General features: G+C 40.5%; 1 protein-coding gene across 1 annotated transcript in view; it reads left to right on the top strand.

Moving 5' to 3' along the window:
• The window catches only part of CTSZ (cathepsin Z), a 245,291-nt gene that overhangs the window by 25,774 nt on the left and 202,424 nt on the right, over positions 1-17,093 (top strand). Inside the window, exon 2 of the mRNA XM_044089976.1 lies at positions 6,353-6,516. Within this exon, the coding sequence (XP_043945911.1) occupies positions 6,353-6,516 (164 nt within the window). The remainder of the gene's footprint in view (positions 1-6,352; positions 6,517-17,093) is intronic.

Raw genomic sequence — 17,093 nt, 5'->3', positions numbered from 1 at the left:
CTCCAGCATGTTCTGTTTATTGTGGTGACAAGGTTTACGTCCCTAGAATGTGCTGTTCGGAGGGATTGGGAATTCTTTAAATGAAGCATGTCCAACAGCTCTGGGTTTGATATAGCTTTGCATGTTAGGCAGAGATTGCCTCTGAGTAGGCGATATGTGACGGAGTAAAGCTGGAGTTTTTTGAGACGGTCGGCGTAGGGCATCTGTTTGTGGCTGGTAATCCTCTTTGTAAGGTATTTCTGTGGCCTTTCCAGTTGTTGTAGATGTCTTGTGAGGTACATACCAAAAGGGACGTTGTACTCCATATAATAGGTCTAATGAGTGACGAGTAGAGGGGAACAATTACCTCTTTTTTTCCTGGATGAGAAACCTTTTGTGATGAGGTGTGCCACACAGAAGGATTTCCTGACTACTGTGGCGATGTGATTATCAAAGGAGAGACTACTGTCCACCTGTGTCCCAAGGTCTCTTATCACACTTTCAGTGTTAAGTAGACTACTACCTATGTGATTGCTCATGGGTACAGAGTTTTTACCAAAGGAGATGACAATGCACTTTTTGGCATTGAGCTTGAGGCCATGGCTTTGACACCAGGCATCTGTCTCAGTTGATACCCTTTTGTAGGATGTCCACATCATTAGGAGTTCAATTATGGCTCCTAGTTTGCAGTCATCTGCGAACTTTGTTAGCCAAAGACCTTCTGTGTTAGCCTGTACTTCAGAAAGGTAGATACCAAACAGGAGAGGACCCAGGACTGAACCCTGTTATTCCACTTGTCACTGGTTTGAAGTCAGATTTGGAGTCTGCTACTTTCACACTGTGGGTTCTGTCAGTGAGCCAGTTGGCAACCCATCTTGTGACATAGGGATTTATACCTAGTTTAGTGAGTTTATTTGTAATTCCAGAGTGGGGGATGGTGTCAAAAGCCTTGGCGAGATCTAGATAGGGTGTGTGAACCACCTTACCCTCGTCTACAGCTTTGGTGACTGTTTCAAAGAAGTCAATCAGGTTTAGGAGACATGATCTGCCTTTTACAAACCCGAACTGGGTGGGGTCCAGAGTTTGGAGATTACCAATGTCTTTGTTTATAAGTTCCATGGCCTTGCAGACCAGGCTCGTTAGGCTAACGGGGCAGTAGTTCCCAGGGTCCATGGTGGCTCCCCCTTTGTGGAGTGGGATAACTGTCTTCATGCGCCATTCAGTGGGCACAAAGCCTGAGGTGAGGCTGTGATTGCACATGGTGCTTAGGTGGGGTGCCAGTTCATTCTGCAGATCATGTAGAATGCAACCTGGGATGTTGTCAGGTCCCATGGATGCTGTTTTAAAACTTCCTGTTCTCTACCTCCCATGATAGGGTTGAGAGCTGGTCGCAATGTGGCTGTCATACACACAGTCTTTTTTTCTCCCGACTCTAACCTCTGCACTGGGAGACTATGCATGCTCACAGATGTGTCTTCCTTAGAAGAATATCAATTTCCGCAAGTACATGCCTTGATCCATGCATACACTGCATACTAAGCACTTCTCTAGTAGCACAGTGCAGTTGGCTAAGTCACTTCTCTTTGAGATCAGTGAGCAAATGTCAGAGCTTGCTCCTTCTCGCCCTTTTCAGCACTCTGGTCACTAGCCCATTTTGAGGGTTGTCTGGGTTATGAGCAATGCTTTATCCTGTTATGTGCTGAAATTGACTGAAAACTTTTATGTAGTGCTGAGGGTCACAAGTTTTTGTTCTTCAGAACTTGTCAAAACTGACACTTAATTTGGCGGTGACATTGAAGCAAGCAGGGATAAGCAAGAAATGTTTTCTATACACAGTGCTTGTGCAGCAAGCTTTTGAAGTAGATATTGGCAAGGTATCAATGGTCATGCGGGGGGGGTGTTACTAACAAGGTATGGTCATATAAGGGGGGTTATTAGGTTATTAGCAAGGTACGAATGGTCATAAGAGTCAGTGGCCTTGGAATGTCTGTGAATCAGTATGTAGAACAAATGAACTGCAGCATTGTGATTGCTGTGCTTTTGACTACCACAATTTCCTTAATGGCTGAAAGTACTGATTTCCAAGCCAGTCTCTTAATAGTACACTCCAGAGCAACACACTTTGTAGTACAGTGTGGAAACAGTTTTGAAGAGTTTCTGTGTAGTGTGGTTAGTATATTAGAATTCATCACCATTCTATTTCCCAAACTGCAGATGGAATTCTGATGTACTAATATATCATGAGGGTGGTTGTTGGTTAATGCGTAGCTAGTGTAATGGAGTTCAGTGCACTCGATCTGTTTCCCAAGTTGCAGATGGAGTTCTGTAGGGCACCCCCTTAGAAAGAGAAGATAATAGGCTTTTAGCTACACTAATATAGACATTAAACTAAGCAGATAGTAATAGTGAAAGCACTAGAGTAGGGCAAATAGTAATAGTGAAAGCACTAGAGTAGGGCAGACAAGTGTGAGTGGGCCATATCCGGGCTTGTTACCCTTGGTCAGATGATTCAGACTACCATCTGTAATTCAGATTAATCTGCAGTGCTCGTTGCAGATAGTCTATCCACAGTGTGTTTCAGATAGTCTCATTTGCTGCATTTAAATGGGGGAGTCCTAGGTGGACTGGGTAGCCCAAAAATTTGGTTAAAAGGAGCTAATTTGCAGAATTACAAAATTGATAAGAAAGGGCGTGTAGTTTTGCATGTGACTAAACCTCTCAAGACTGAAGCACCTGGTTAGTGGTGGTAGTCTTGTTTGTGTCTCAGGCCTCTTGATTCTGCAGTCTGTGAATTACTGGTTTTAAGATGTATGGATGGGGAAGGGCTACTGCACAGAAATGTGTAAGGGATTGGATCTGACGGTGTTTTTGTATGATATGTTTGTTTCAAGAGAATTGGGAATTTGGGTACTTTTCCATTAATGGGCAGCAGTCGTCGTCAAAAGTAAAACTTCCTGCACATTTGATCCTAATTGCATGTTCACATTTTCACCCAATGTTCCTATTTTTCAAAGCCCTTTGTCCGCCTTTGCAGTTGACATTTTCAGCAGATGCTTTGTAGTTGACCTTTTCAGCAGATGTAGCTATTTTTCAAAGGCCTTTCTCCCATTTTCACTGTGTGCAGGTTGACAGATGTGCCTCACAGCATTACAAATGTTAACACAGTGACTGTTAAAAATCAGCCGATGCTGGGAAACAGGAGCACTTCCTTATTTTTTCACAATACAACGTCTGTGATTTACACCCTGTTTATGAAGTAACGGGGAATGTTTGTAAAACTGGGTGTAGAAGTGGCACTGACTTGGGACGAAATCACTAACACTCTGACAAGAAAGTGAAAATTAAAAGCAGAATACAACAAAATAAGCAGCACTGACTTGCACAGAAAAATTTGTGTTACTCTGAGAAGAAAGGCAAAATTCAAAGCAGAACACAACAATGCAATAAGCAGTACTGACGTGAGAAAATCAATAATAGTGTCAGAATGAAGACAAAATTAAAACCAGGAATAAAATAAGCAGCACTGACTTGAGAGTAACTGTACATTTTCTGTGCTGCCCCCTTAACGGTTTGTCCCCATTTTCACTGAGTTGCGAGGAAAAATCAGTACTACTGTGACAACAAAGCCAAAATTAAAACCAGAACAGAACATTAAACAAGCAGTACTGACTTGTGACAAAATGAATAATACAGTGACAATGAAAAAATTAAAACCAGAGAAAAATAAGCAGCACTGACTTAACATCAAGTGCACATTTTGCCTGCTGCCCCCTTAATGAAAAAGTACTGGAATTTGCCTATCCTAGTACTTTGGTATGAGGAGTATCCTTTTTCCCTTGGGGAGAGGTTGTTGGGGTATAGAAAGAGGAGGGAGAGGTGTGGGGAAGGAGGTATGATGGGTTAAGAGTGCAGCAGTTAAAGCTGCAATAACTGCCATCAGTGGCATTGTGGAAGTAGAATGTGCAGCAGTTAAAGCTGCAGTAGCTGCCATCACTGGCATTGTGGAATTAGAATTGTTTATAGTAGGTACATGGCAGGAAGACAGAAAACATAGTCATGAGGATACAAAGGATAGTCTTGCACCGACATACTTGGATTCCTTTGCATAAAACAGACAACTGCACAATCAGATGCAACATCCCATAGCATTGCTTTTGTTAAACATGGTATCTGTGCCACTGGAATTGTCATTAGGCAAGTTTGTGCTTAATACTGTTTGTCATATCTGATATTTATGAATGAATATCTCAATGTGCTGCTTAATAGTTGTACTGCAAAGCAGGATGTATTAATTACTAAGTCTGGAAAATGAGTAGGACCCAGTGAAAAGAATTGCGATCCATTTCCACAGTTAAGCATAAACATGTAAATGGCGGTAGTCAGTTCATGCAGTACCAACTGTGTATGACAAAGTTGGCTGTAGTTCAGGATCTTCAGATTACCAAGCTGGTGGAGACACCTGCCCAATTTTCTGCTGGGTTTAATTTCATATTACAATATAGCAGTTACAAGGCTTCGTAAATGCTGTAGGTGTGAAGTTATGTAAAATGTCTGCTTAAGGAGAAGTCTGAAGACGGCCTAGATAGTCAGACACAGCACAACAGATTAATAAAGCTAGGGGAGGGCTGTTGGGACTTTTGTGGAAAACTCTGAGATCGTGTTTTACCAGTCTTCAGCAAGTATGAACAGAATCGCTTAAATTCATATACCCGCAGGGTCACAGCATGTGTTTTCATAGAGACTGCTACTAACTGATTTTCCTGTGGAAATAAGACCTAGTGACCTCATTAGATTTCATTCAGAGACTTCTCGGAAAACATGTAAGTTATGGAATGAACTGTAATGTGAGAGCCCCTTGTACGTTTCAGTAACAGCAAATAGTACTTCTAATAAGGCATCACAACAATGTCCAGAAAATGAAAGCAAATATTTGGTAGCCTTTTGTGTTGCATGTTCTTTTTTTTTTTTTCTTTTTTTTTTTTGTAAGAAATCATTTTAAGGTGGTTATTTCTTGTGCTTTTTTAGAAGTGAGGTGTATTGTTAGCTTTATTTGCACAAATATTGTGTACAAGAAATTCTGTATGTCACTACAGGGTAAAAGTCCTTTTATAGTTAGGCTGAGGGTAGTTTCTAAGTACAGTAGAGAGTCGATTATCCGAACTAATTGAGACCAAGGGTAGTTCGGATAATTAAACATACAATTGAACCGGATAAAAAACTTCTAAAATCTTGTTTTCTTTATGCATGAAGGAATACGGTTTTCAACCATTCAGTGATTCCAATGGACAATAAAGAATATTTTTCACAAAAGAGCTGGCTACATGCTCAAAAAACATGCTCGGGCAAATCTATATAATGTTTACATTTTCAAACTTTATGATTTTTCCTACCAGAAAACTTTGAAAGGCTGGTTCTGATAATTGACGGTCGGATAATAGACTCTTTACTGTAATGAGAAATGAGTGGTATGGTTTGATCAAGGAGATATAATGTGGCAAGGTTTATATAATAATGTTATTTGATAACTATTTCTAAGAAAACAAAAATTTGTTTTGTCCACCTGTTGAATATCTTAATGCTGTTAGGGCTGTGGTGTCCTTTGAAATATTTTTAGATGCAGACCATTAGTCATAACAGCTCCTCTGTAAATGAACTTATGTACTGAGTTCCTCAGTGGGAAGTTTGAGGTTGAAACTTAACTTTGTTCACACAGCTGTACTAAAGGCCAACAATATCTGTTCTGCTTTGCTGTGTCTGGGTCGCCACTAACAGGAGTTGGGTGCTGACAGCATACATACCTCCAAACCGGTGCCTCAGGGTGGGTGGGGCTTGCTAAATTGCTTAACAAGAACATTTGCTGTTCTGGCATGCCTGCCTTCTGGTAACCCCAGGGTTTCAGGACCACAAGAGGAGTATCAGAACAACTGATGTGTACAAAGGGGACTGCCCGGAGACCTTTATGAAAAGAATGCTCCCCCTCCCACATACACTTCCTCCCTGACATGCCAACAAAACTCTGTGGTACAGTTCTTGTTTTTATTTTAATTTATTTACTTGCTTTTGTTAACCTGATACGTGGGACTAGTCCGAAGATCCTTTTCACACATGACTGTGGCAGTAAAATATGTGTTTTGGACTTCAGTGGATGGGCAGTCAAAAAATGTTATGGTGCCAAAAAAAAAAAAGGTTTATAGTATATTATCTAATGGCAAAACGCCATAACTTATTCTGAAATACCTTATGAAGGCTTTGATAGAACACAAAATTGTTTGCTTATTGGGTCTATTACTACTAAAATGAAATATTAAATTGCAATGTTAATGAATATTAAAATTCTGAAGAACTTGCTAACATATTTTTAATCCCTTTACAGAAATTACCCTCGGCCTCATGAATTGTTACCCAGCTCTTCAATGCCCAAAGCCTGGGATTGGCGAAATGTGAATGGAACCAATTATGTTAGTACCACTAGAAACCAGCACATCCCAACATACTGTGGATCCTGCTGGGCTCATGGCAGTACTAGTGCCTTAGCAGGTATGATACTCAGTTGTAGAAGAGTTGCTGTACCAGGCTATTAATCGCCTATTTTGTGTGGGTGGTATAACCTTTAATTACCTTTGTCAGCTGGACCATAGTCTTTAGAGACTTCTGTTGGACTGTTGCTTAGTCAGCACTTTCATATTTAAAACTAGGTCATACAGGTTTATGCATGTGTTTACTTAACCAGAACTACCACAGAGGTATTTAAATATTTTTATTGGTTTTAAGTAATGGCTAAAACATTTAACAGTTGCATTGTCAAAGATCACTCCTTCCTCGACCTCCAACTAATGACTGCCATTTGTAATACTTGTAGATTTAGCATATCCTCCACAAAAGTGGTGATCTTTGCACACATTTCCACAGAACCAAACGTATGAAATCAAAAAGCACAGTATTTATGTAAACAAAAAATTCAGATTTATTGATTTTTATATTTGCTGGTCTGCAGCACCTACTGAAGGCAGTGTACATAGCTCAATAAATCACATCTGTAAGGTCATGGAAAACTTGAACATGCTAAGCACAACTGCACAAGAAACTCTTAAAAGCAGGGGAGAGAGGTACAAGTCTCAGTGCTACCACCTAAAGCTTCCAATGTATGTAGTGCTTGTACCATATTTTTTTCTGCTGTAAATGCTGTCTGACATCCAGTAAGCCCTGTAGATACACTTGGTGAGACACGCCTATTTGCAGATGTTAATAACAGTTTTAGTCGTATCCCCACTAAACAAGGATTTCATACACTAGATATGGAGATGAGAGAGGTAATTTCATACACTAGATATGGAGATGAGAGAGGCGAACAAAGGGGGTACCAGCAGTCACCCTAACAATTTATTGAGTAGGGAAAGTAATAGTGTTTTAACACTTTGGGTTCATTACTTATCCAATCAGCACTGTTCACCAGAGCAGCAAAGCCACTGCCTTTGGAGAAACTGATTCTGGGTCATGAGTATCGCTGTGGGGAAGGACTTCAGCCTTTTAGAGCTGGCTCACCGTTTCCAAGGTGGGGAGAAGGAGAAAGAGGATGAGGTTGATTGCAAACCCTTGTTCTGCCAACAGAAGACCCTAAGGTAGTGGTATAGCAAGGACTGTGCTGTAGTAATTGCAGTGGGAGATATGAAGCTGTGATGGGATTCTACATCTAACCTAAAAAATATGCACAAAACCACCTCCCACTTCATGCTAGTCATCTGCTGTTGAGCCATGAGCCATTAATCAGATTGTCAGAGTTTCTGAAGGCAGTCGCTTTGTGTGTCTAGCATTTGGGTGATTAGAATAAAAATCCCAATAAGTCCTGAGAAAAAAAACTTCTACTGTGTGACACTTTCTGTTTTTCTATTATCTGAACACTTTAGGTAATTTGTAAATATGTGGATTTCTGGCTGAATGAACCTCACAGTATTCCTAAGGTACAGCCCTTTTCTGATCTGCCTTCATTGGGACTGGTGTGTTCTTTGAGAGTTGACTCCATGATGATGATGGAGTTTGTTCATGTAAGTAATGGGGACTGTGGGCAGGGCTGTGGGGCACATCTCCCCGCTTTTTCAAGATATGGAATATGCATCTTTGTGTGAGCTAACTTGATGAAACAATGTTAAAAAACGTTGGGTCTCCCAATGAAAAAATTCTGATTATCCACACATATTCTGTCCAACTTGGAAGACTTGTATTAACAACAGGTCTGTATTTAGTTGTTCAAGCACAGTGCAATACTTGAGTCTTGTTCTTATCCACTGTAACAAGCTGCTCTGTCCCATGGCTCAACTAGAAGAAAATTCTGATACTCTAGTAACTGCTCTTTCCATTACGTGGTTGTAGGCTCAATCCTGTTTGGATATTTTCCTTTTGAGACAGAAAATGTTTTGTGGAGAAAATTACCTTTGTCTAGAATTGTATGACCTTATTCTAGCTTTTGATTTAGGTTAAGTGGTATCATTGGTTACCTGTCTGCATTACAAGTGTAGCATGTCTGTATCCTGTATAACATTACCCCACCTCTGGAGCAGGTATGGGATTATGCGTTATCATAGGCTGTCACAGAATCTCAGCATGAGTGATATGTGTCATCGCTGTGCATCACAGAACCGTCCAAAGTGAAGCAATATACAACATAAAAACTGCAAGAAAGACACAGCCAAGCTAGAGTCTTCAGTGTGTAATACCTTCACCTTCTGCAGTGGAGGACCATGGGATGTATGCAAATAACCCACTAAGGACATACCAGTGTTTCATCTACGTGGCTTCAGAATGCCTGTGACTTTTTACTTTATCTGTATAGGTACATTCAGGCCAATAAAGCCAAACTCTAATAGCTGTAGACATGCCATGTTTCAGATATCCTATGGGCCTCTACTACTACTACAGTTTAAGGTATTACACAGTGAAGACGGCGATTCAGGTCGTAGCCAGCTGTAGGTCCCCAACCATATCCCAAAACTCTCACTCCACATTCCTAAACACCCTGGAAACTATTAAGATCAAACCCAACACTCTCATACTAGACGACTTCAACTACCCCTCCATCAGCTTGGAAAACTACTTATGCACCAATGCACTGTCCCAAAGCTTCCTGGAATTCATCAATTCCAATGCCCTGGACTAGCTCATTCTTAGACCTACTAGCGGAAACAACATCCTTGACCTGGTTATTGCTAACATGGGCAACCGTTGCTCCACACCAGTAGTCCATTCCTCCCTGGTTAGATCCAACTACAAATTAATCACCAAAGAAATCCACATCTCACCCACACCCCCCACAAAGGCATCCACCATGAAAAACTTCTCCAAAGCTGACTTTGGACTCCTAAAAGCAGAGTTGGTTAACTTCACAGCACCCATGCCAATGGAAAATAGATGTATGACTGCCAAATCATACACTGATGCACTGTATGAATACGTACATAAATGCATGGAACTAGCCATACCCCAACAGAACAAAGATGCTCTCCTCCATAAAAAGAATGCCAGTCTGGTGGTCACCTGCCATTAATAAACTCTACAACAGAAGGAAGAAACTGTTGCAGAAAAAGGTGAAGTCCCAAGACTGGAAAAATTCCCTTATTCGTCTCAAAAAAAAGTTGAGATCCCTCATCAAAACCTTCAAAGCCAGCTATGAAGGCAGAATTGCGGCAGACACTAAAAACACCCACAAAGCCTTCTATAGTTATATCCAGGATCTCCATGGCAATACCCAGATTTGCTCTGAGATACTGCACAATGGTACCTCCTATACTGAGCCAACAGATATTGCCAGCATACTGGCCGACAGATTCAATGCCAACTTTACTCCCCCCCCCCCCCCCCCCAAAAGACCATTCTCTATACCGGAAGAATGCAAGGCACCCAACATTACTGCAGCACAGGTTAAAGCTGCATTGTCTAAGACCAAGAATACAGCTTCCATGGGACCCGACAATATCCCTAGCTGTGTTATCCATGAATTACAAGGTGAACTGGCACCACATCTGTGTGCTCTGTTCACTCACAGCCTCACCTCAGGCTTTGTCTGTACCGAATGTCGCACTGCTACAGTCATCCCTCTCCATAAAGGAGGAGGGACTACAGACCCTGGAAATTATTGCCCCATTAGCCTGATGAGTCTGATATGTAAGGCTATGGAGCGCATCATCATGGATCTAATTAACAAGTATATAGGGAATCGCCAAACTCTAGATCCCACGCAATTTGGTTTTGTGAAAGGTAGATCATGCCTGCTCAACCTGGTTGACTTCTATGAGTCAGTCACCAGAGCAGTGGATGAAGGTAAGGCAGTTCATACAGCCTACCTCAATCTGGCCAAGGCCTTTGATACCATTCCTCACTCAGGAATTATTGATAAACTCAGCAAACTAGGCATCAACCCCTATATCGTTAGGTGGGATGCAAATTGGCTCACAGAACCCACAGTGTGAAAGTAGCGGACTCCAAGTCAGACTGCCGACCAGTTACAAGTGGAGTCCCATAGAGATTGGTCCTGGGTCCTCTCTTGTTTGGCATCTACTTTTCAGAAGTCCAGGTCAACACAGAGCGACTCTGGCTGACCAAGTTCGCATACTACTGCAAGCTGGGAGCCATTATTAGCTCCCCCAAGTGATGCAGACATCCTACAGAAAGGCCTCACTGAGACCAATGACAGGTGTCAAAACCATGGCCTTAAGCTTAATGCCAAAAAATGCATAGTCATCCCCTTTGGGAAAAACTCAGAACCCACTAATTGCCACATTGATGGTAGCCCACTGAACACTGAAGGCATTATAAGAGATCTGGGGACGCAGGTTGACAGCAACCTCTCCATCGACCACCACATTGTCACTGTGGTCAGAAAGTCCTTCTATGGTCAGAAAGTCCTATGTGGCTTCATTACCAGGGGTTTTGCATTTGGGAAGAGAGGTCACCATTTCTCTCTACTGTTCCCTCATTAGACCAATCATAGAGTATAATGCCTCATTTGGCATGTACCTTACTAGACACCTGCAACAGTTGGAGAGGCCGTAAAAGTACCTCACAAAGAGGATCCTAGGCCTAAAACACATGTCAACTCCAGCTATTCTTTGTCTCATATAGTCTACTAAGAGGCAATCTCTGCTTAACTTAACTTACAAAGCCATGTCTGACCCAGCTATGTTAGAAATGCTACATTTAAAGAAATCCCAATCCCTCTGCACCACATGCTCCAGAGACCTCAGCCTCGTTACTACAATCAACGGAACATGCTGGAGGGACAGGTTCATAACCCAGAGACTACCCATGCTCTGGAATAGACTTCATACATGGTAAGCAGAGCACCTCACTAGCCCTCTTCAAGCAAAATCTTGATGAGTGGATGGGTAAATCAAGTTCACCCCGGGGATCACTCCAGTGGCTCTACTTGATGGAGGCACTGGGAACTAATGACTGGCTGCACAATGACAGGGCACTTCTGTGGGCTAGGCTTGTAAAGGCCTCAAGGCTATTAGCCTAGTACACACTTATGAATCTATCCACCTAAGACTTTAGCTTGACTGAATATTTCTTGCAATTTTTAGAGTGGCTTGCCTGTGCAACAAGCACTGTTTATGGTCCTTGAGCGCTGTGTTTCTGAAGTATAAACAAACAACTTGTGCTGTATTGATGAGGTAACAAGTCTCAAATATGACTTGTTTGCAGCCAGTGGGGTTTAGCTTTAGTGGCTTGGATGTACCCATTAAGGCCTTAATAAAGTAAAATGCCATCTAGCTGAAACACTTGAGGGATCATGTGCATATATTCCATAGACCTCCACTACAGAAGTTTAAGGAGGACTCTAGGTTCACTGAATCTTTCTTGCCGTTTTTACTGAATGGTTTCTGTTGTTAACCCTTTTACGTATTGCTTGGGCATTATATAACATTGTACAGTTGGTGTATGACCGCCTTCTAAGAATCTTGCATGAATGATGTGTGATCTTGCTGTCACACAATCCCTGCAGGAGTGGTGCATGATCTCCCTGAAGTACAGAATCCTTACTTCATATGTGTTAAGCTTGCATCACAGAACCTCTGAGGGAATATGAGAATTGTACATCATAGTAGCCCTGAATGCAGAACTCTCACAGTGATGGTTTTATGACTTCTGCATGTTCATTCTTCAATACACTTCTCTGGCATGGGTGGTGTGTGTGACTGTGTGTGTGGATCATGTGCAACTATCAGGATGGTATGTGGACATTTTGGTGTGATACCCTGCAAAGGTGCTACATGGCCAGCTGCATGGATGGCACACAAGTGGCCTGCATCTTGGTATCCTAGTGGAGTAAGTGCAAAGGCTGCTTGCAGTTTGGCATCTTAAACACCTATCCTAGCATCTTGCCACCTTAGTGGAATGATACAGAGGTAGAATCCATCTCATATCAGCATCCAGTGGGGATGTTGCATAGGTTGCAATATTCCAGCATCTTGCCATTCCAGTGTGGATAGTGCAGAAGTTGCCCATGTCTTGGTATATTTTCACCCTAACGATGGGAATGCATAAGTATCCCATGGCTGAGTATATCTGCAGTAGGGATGGTACATAGGTCACCTGTATCCCTGCATCTTCCTATTTTTTTTTAAACACCTTTATTAAATTATCACATAGACATAGGCACAGATGCAGTAACATGAAAGCAAACCATATTAACTTTATTTGTATACATTATATGGTAGCCAATGAGTTTTCAGGACCCACTAGATTGAGTTCCAAAATATGGAGTCCAAATGACCGAAAGTTTGGACTTTCATATACTAAGTTCAGGATGCCATTTCTCAGAGTATTCCCTTTTTTCCAAGCTATGACAATCTCAGAGTTGGTATGTATAAGTTTGGGGGGGGGGGGGCTTGCATCCACCCCCACAAAAAAAAAATGTTTTAAGGAGAATAGCAGTTTTTCAAGATTTGTTATTCTCCTGTGTTTTCAGTCTTCTTTTTCTGCTTATTGGCAGTCAGCATTTTGAGTGTGGACATTTCATTAAGGAGCCACATTACAAATTACAAATTTTCTTTATAACAAATGTCATTTAGTCCAACTTTACATAAATTCTTCAATTCCTACCTTCACTTAAACCACACTCCTCCTGAATACTATTTTGCATGTATTGTTCCCACAAATTCCATTTATTTCTATGTAATCTGCCCATTCCCTTTTCTAACTATTCCATTTCCAGTTGTTTTATCTTTTAAAATATTCAGTACTTCAAATACAGTTCCACTTTCTAGCAAATGCTTTTTTAGGAGCCATTGGAATTAAACATAAGGCCTTACGTTTAGGCAGTTCAGATCCTGTGTCCCAACCGAAAAGAGTCACTTTTTAGTTATACTGATTTACTCACCCAGTTTTTCTGATGGAGTATTTATTATATATATATATATATATATATATATATATATATATATATATATATATATATATATATAATTTTATCTGCCATCTCATTCCACTCTCAAAAAACACGTTTGCAGCTACATCTGTCTTCCCTTTCACACTTTCAACATTTGCTGTATACCCAAGGAAAAATTCTTTGAAGTCTGCTTGGAGTGTAAAAATACATATGCAAGCACTTCCCAGCAGAAATCCTAAACCTTCTGAACTTTGTTGCATACTTGTGAGCCATACCTATGTCCTCATATTGTTTCCTTGTAAATTGCTTTTCCAGTGTCTCTTCCCAGTTTTTTCTAACCTCCTCTGATTCTTATAGTTATGCAATGTTTTGTATGTCCAGTAGTATATCACCAACCAGTGGGAATGGTGTATAAGTAAGCTAAGATCTCTGTGTAATGGCATCCATTGGGGATTACTCATGAGTAGCCTTACTTAAAATACCCTTATGTGGAGAGTGCATGACCATCCAGTCTGTAAAGTACTCCAGAGTGATAGATGTTGGGCCCTTTGACATGAATCCTGCATGTATCTTGGGTGGGCATCCTATCCCACATTACCTGTGCTGGCCTGTAATTAACTTAGTCTCTTATTTGTTACTTGTGAGCCCCCAAAGAACCTGACAGTGTGTTGTTCAGTCTTTATCTTTGCAGAGTAACTTGCGCTATATATGCAAATCAAACACTACAGTGGTTGAACTGTAAATATAGTTACTATTTACTATGTTTGTGTTTTGCACTCAAACAGCAGAAATTCATCATTTTGTATTAATACAGACTGGTACTCTAGCTCAAAGTGCATAGTGCATCCTGTGTTCTTTCTCTTACGCTGCCAGAAGGCAGTTCAACTAGTAGTACAGCTGGCATTCCAGACAGGATTCTTTCTGTGGCTTCTGCTGTCACTCCACCAAGCATTCATTCTTTGCATTTCCCAAGCAGCATTTAATCTAGTACTCCAACTGGCAGTCATTATGTCAGTACTGGCTGGCCAGTAGTCAGTCTAACACTGTGCACTAACCTATTGCGCTACTTAACAGTCCATTCTGCATTTTGCTGTACTCCAGTTTGCATAGCATGAATTATGTGCCAGTCGGCACTCCTTGAAGGACTGTTAAGTCTGTGAAACCTGTGGTGATATCTGTTCAAGGCAGCTGGTACAGTGTTTGGATGAGGAGGAAATAAGAAAGATACTGAGGACGTGGTCTAGCCAGATACCATATATATATATATATATATATATATATATATATATATATATATATTGCTCTTTTTATGATCTTTGTCATTTTTTTATATCTGTATGTAGTGTGTGAGTGTTTATATTTTATTTATATAATTTCCATGACATTCTTAGCAATGTTTGTTACTCTTTACAGCAAGAAAGAATTTATACACATTCAAATATTTTTAATAAATAGGATTCTTGAGAATGTTTTAACTCTTGAACAGTGCTTATATCAGGATAGTTACATATATAAAAATGTAGTATCAAGAATCTCATGGGAAATATCTCCATGAGTAACAATTTGAATATTTAATTCTGTGTGCCTGCTGCATTGCAAAAAAATGTCGACTGGATGTTATGTCTAACTTCCATTCGTACACATCATCTGATTTCCTGACTCGTTTTGTCGACCATTGTCAGTGCATCATAAGGGGGGGTGCTGTGCTCCTGGATGTACTATTCTTTGTATGAAATGTTAAACTGAGGGCCCATTTGCCTGAATTTGAAGCTCAGGTGGACTGTGGATGTAAAAAAAATCCCATGGTGCTTATCAAAAGAATAGGGGAAATTCATGGTGCCCTGACCCATATTTTCCCTAGTCTATATGAGTATTCTCTCCCTTTTTTAATTTCTCCAGGTCTTTTGGGTTTCTAATACCATGACAGGAATGGACCCCATTCCTAAGTCAAAGTATAATTAAAGTTCATGAAGTTGTACTAATCTTTGGCATCAGCCAGAAGTGCTCTTTGCAGCAATGTGCCCAGTAATGACTCTTTCTGCAGTTCTTACAGAGTTACATGTATTGGTAACATATCTAAATACGATTGTAGATTGCTCCTACTGCTATTGGAACTGTCTGGGTATCTTTCTTCCATGCTGCTCTCGTTTCTGCCTGCAAATCCTGATATTTGTCTCTCTGTACACAAGACACTGTAGTCAGTGGGTATAGCAATTTCATTGATCAGTACTACTTTTGTCTTTTTTTCATGGACTACTATATCTGCTTTTATTGCATCTATCTTTTGGAATGTTGTTAATAGGTGATCCCATGTGATGTAGACTTTATCATTTTTCTATGATGCTTTGTGGTTCGTTTCCAGTGGTTTTCAGCCACTTTAGTACCATAATGTTTGCACAATTCCCAGTGCAACAGATTTGCCACATTGTTATGCCTTTCAGTATACAGTCCTTCATCCATTTGTTTTTCACAGCCAGCAACAAGGTGTGCAACTGTTTCCAATTCTGTTTTACAAAACCTACATTTTTCTGTTTCTCCCACATGTTCAATGGACTTTGTAAGCCAACGTGTAAGTAGCCCACTATCCTCTGCCACCAATATTAACCTTTCATCTTTTGGTTTGAATTTGCCTCTCCTTAACCATTCCTGCATTCGATCTTGATCAACATGAGCTTCTTCCAAAAGTTTTCTATACTTGCAACTATATTTATGCATTTTCCACATTTCTTGCCTTCTCACCTGATCCTTCACCTTATGTTCTTTGTTTTTTAGCACATTCAGTTTCTACTTGATTTTTATATACTTCTGGTTTGATTTCCATTCCTGCTTGACGCCAATATGCTTCTACTAGACTTAGCAGGGAAGTCATCTAAGATTTATTCTCCTCATGTTTCAAAACTTTCACTATGTTTGGGTCTTGTTAGGTTGGCAGATGTGTGCAGTCCCAAGGCTGCAGATCTATACATGTAATCAATTTCAAGGAGGCCCATACCTCCTTCAGAACACGGAATATATAATATTGGTGTACACTGATTTTTATAAATCATTTGAGCATGAAGCATCCTTCTTTTCCTATCTAATCTTTCCAACACCTTTTGGGGCCAGTCAGTCACTCCAAAACTGTAAGTTAGGATGGGAAGAGCAAATTGGTTTATAGCTTGAGTTTCATTCCTAGATGTCAGTGCTGTTTCTGAATTAAAGTCTTCTAAAACATTCCTTACAAAGTTTTATTTGCATTTGTTTGTTTTATTGTTGATCCTTCATCAGTTCCCAAATATTTATACACTCCCTCTTTCTCAAGTTCTTTTATATCACATTCTTGTCCCAAACGTTTTCTTGGTGCTGCACCTGTCCTGCTTTAAAGGTTACTTTTTCCACATTTATCAGGACCAAATTACATACTTATATCATCTGAAAAAGTTTTGACTACTTGCAGTTGTGCTTTTGGTTCTTCATTTGATGACCTATACAATTTTAAATCATCGACAAAGCGAAGATGAGAGGTCTTTACACTTTGTTTTCTACGGGCCAAGTTATAGCCATGGCCTAACCTGTTAAGTAGACAGCTTAATGGGTTAAGGGAAAGATAGAATAGCAACAATGACAGGGAGTCACCCTGGAATGTCCTCCTTTGAATTTTTATCCCTGGAATAATTATTTGTCCTTGTAATTGGATAGTGGGTTGTCACTGTTTCGTGGACACTGTAATGTAATCGATCAGTGTAGGGTGTAT

The sequence above is a fragment of the Protopterus annectens genome, chromosome 12.part0 (genome assembly GCF_019279795.1).
Source record: "Protopterus annectens isolate FY-2018-M chromosome 12.part0, PAN1.0, whole genome shotgun sequence".
Classification (NCBI taxonomy): Eukaryota; Metazoa; Chordata; order Ceratodontiformes; family Protopteridae; genus Protopterus; species Protopterus annectens.
This window is presented reverse-complemented; position numbering and strand designations above follow the sequence as displayed.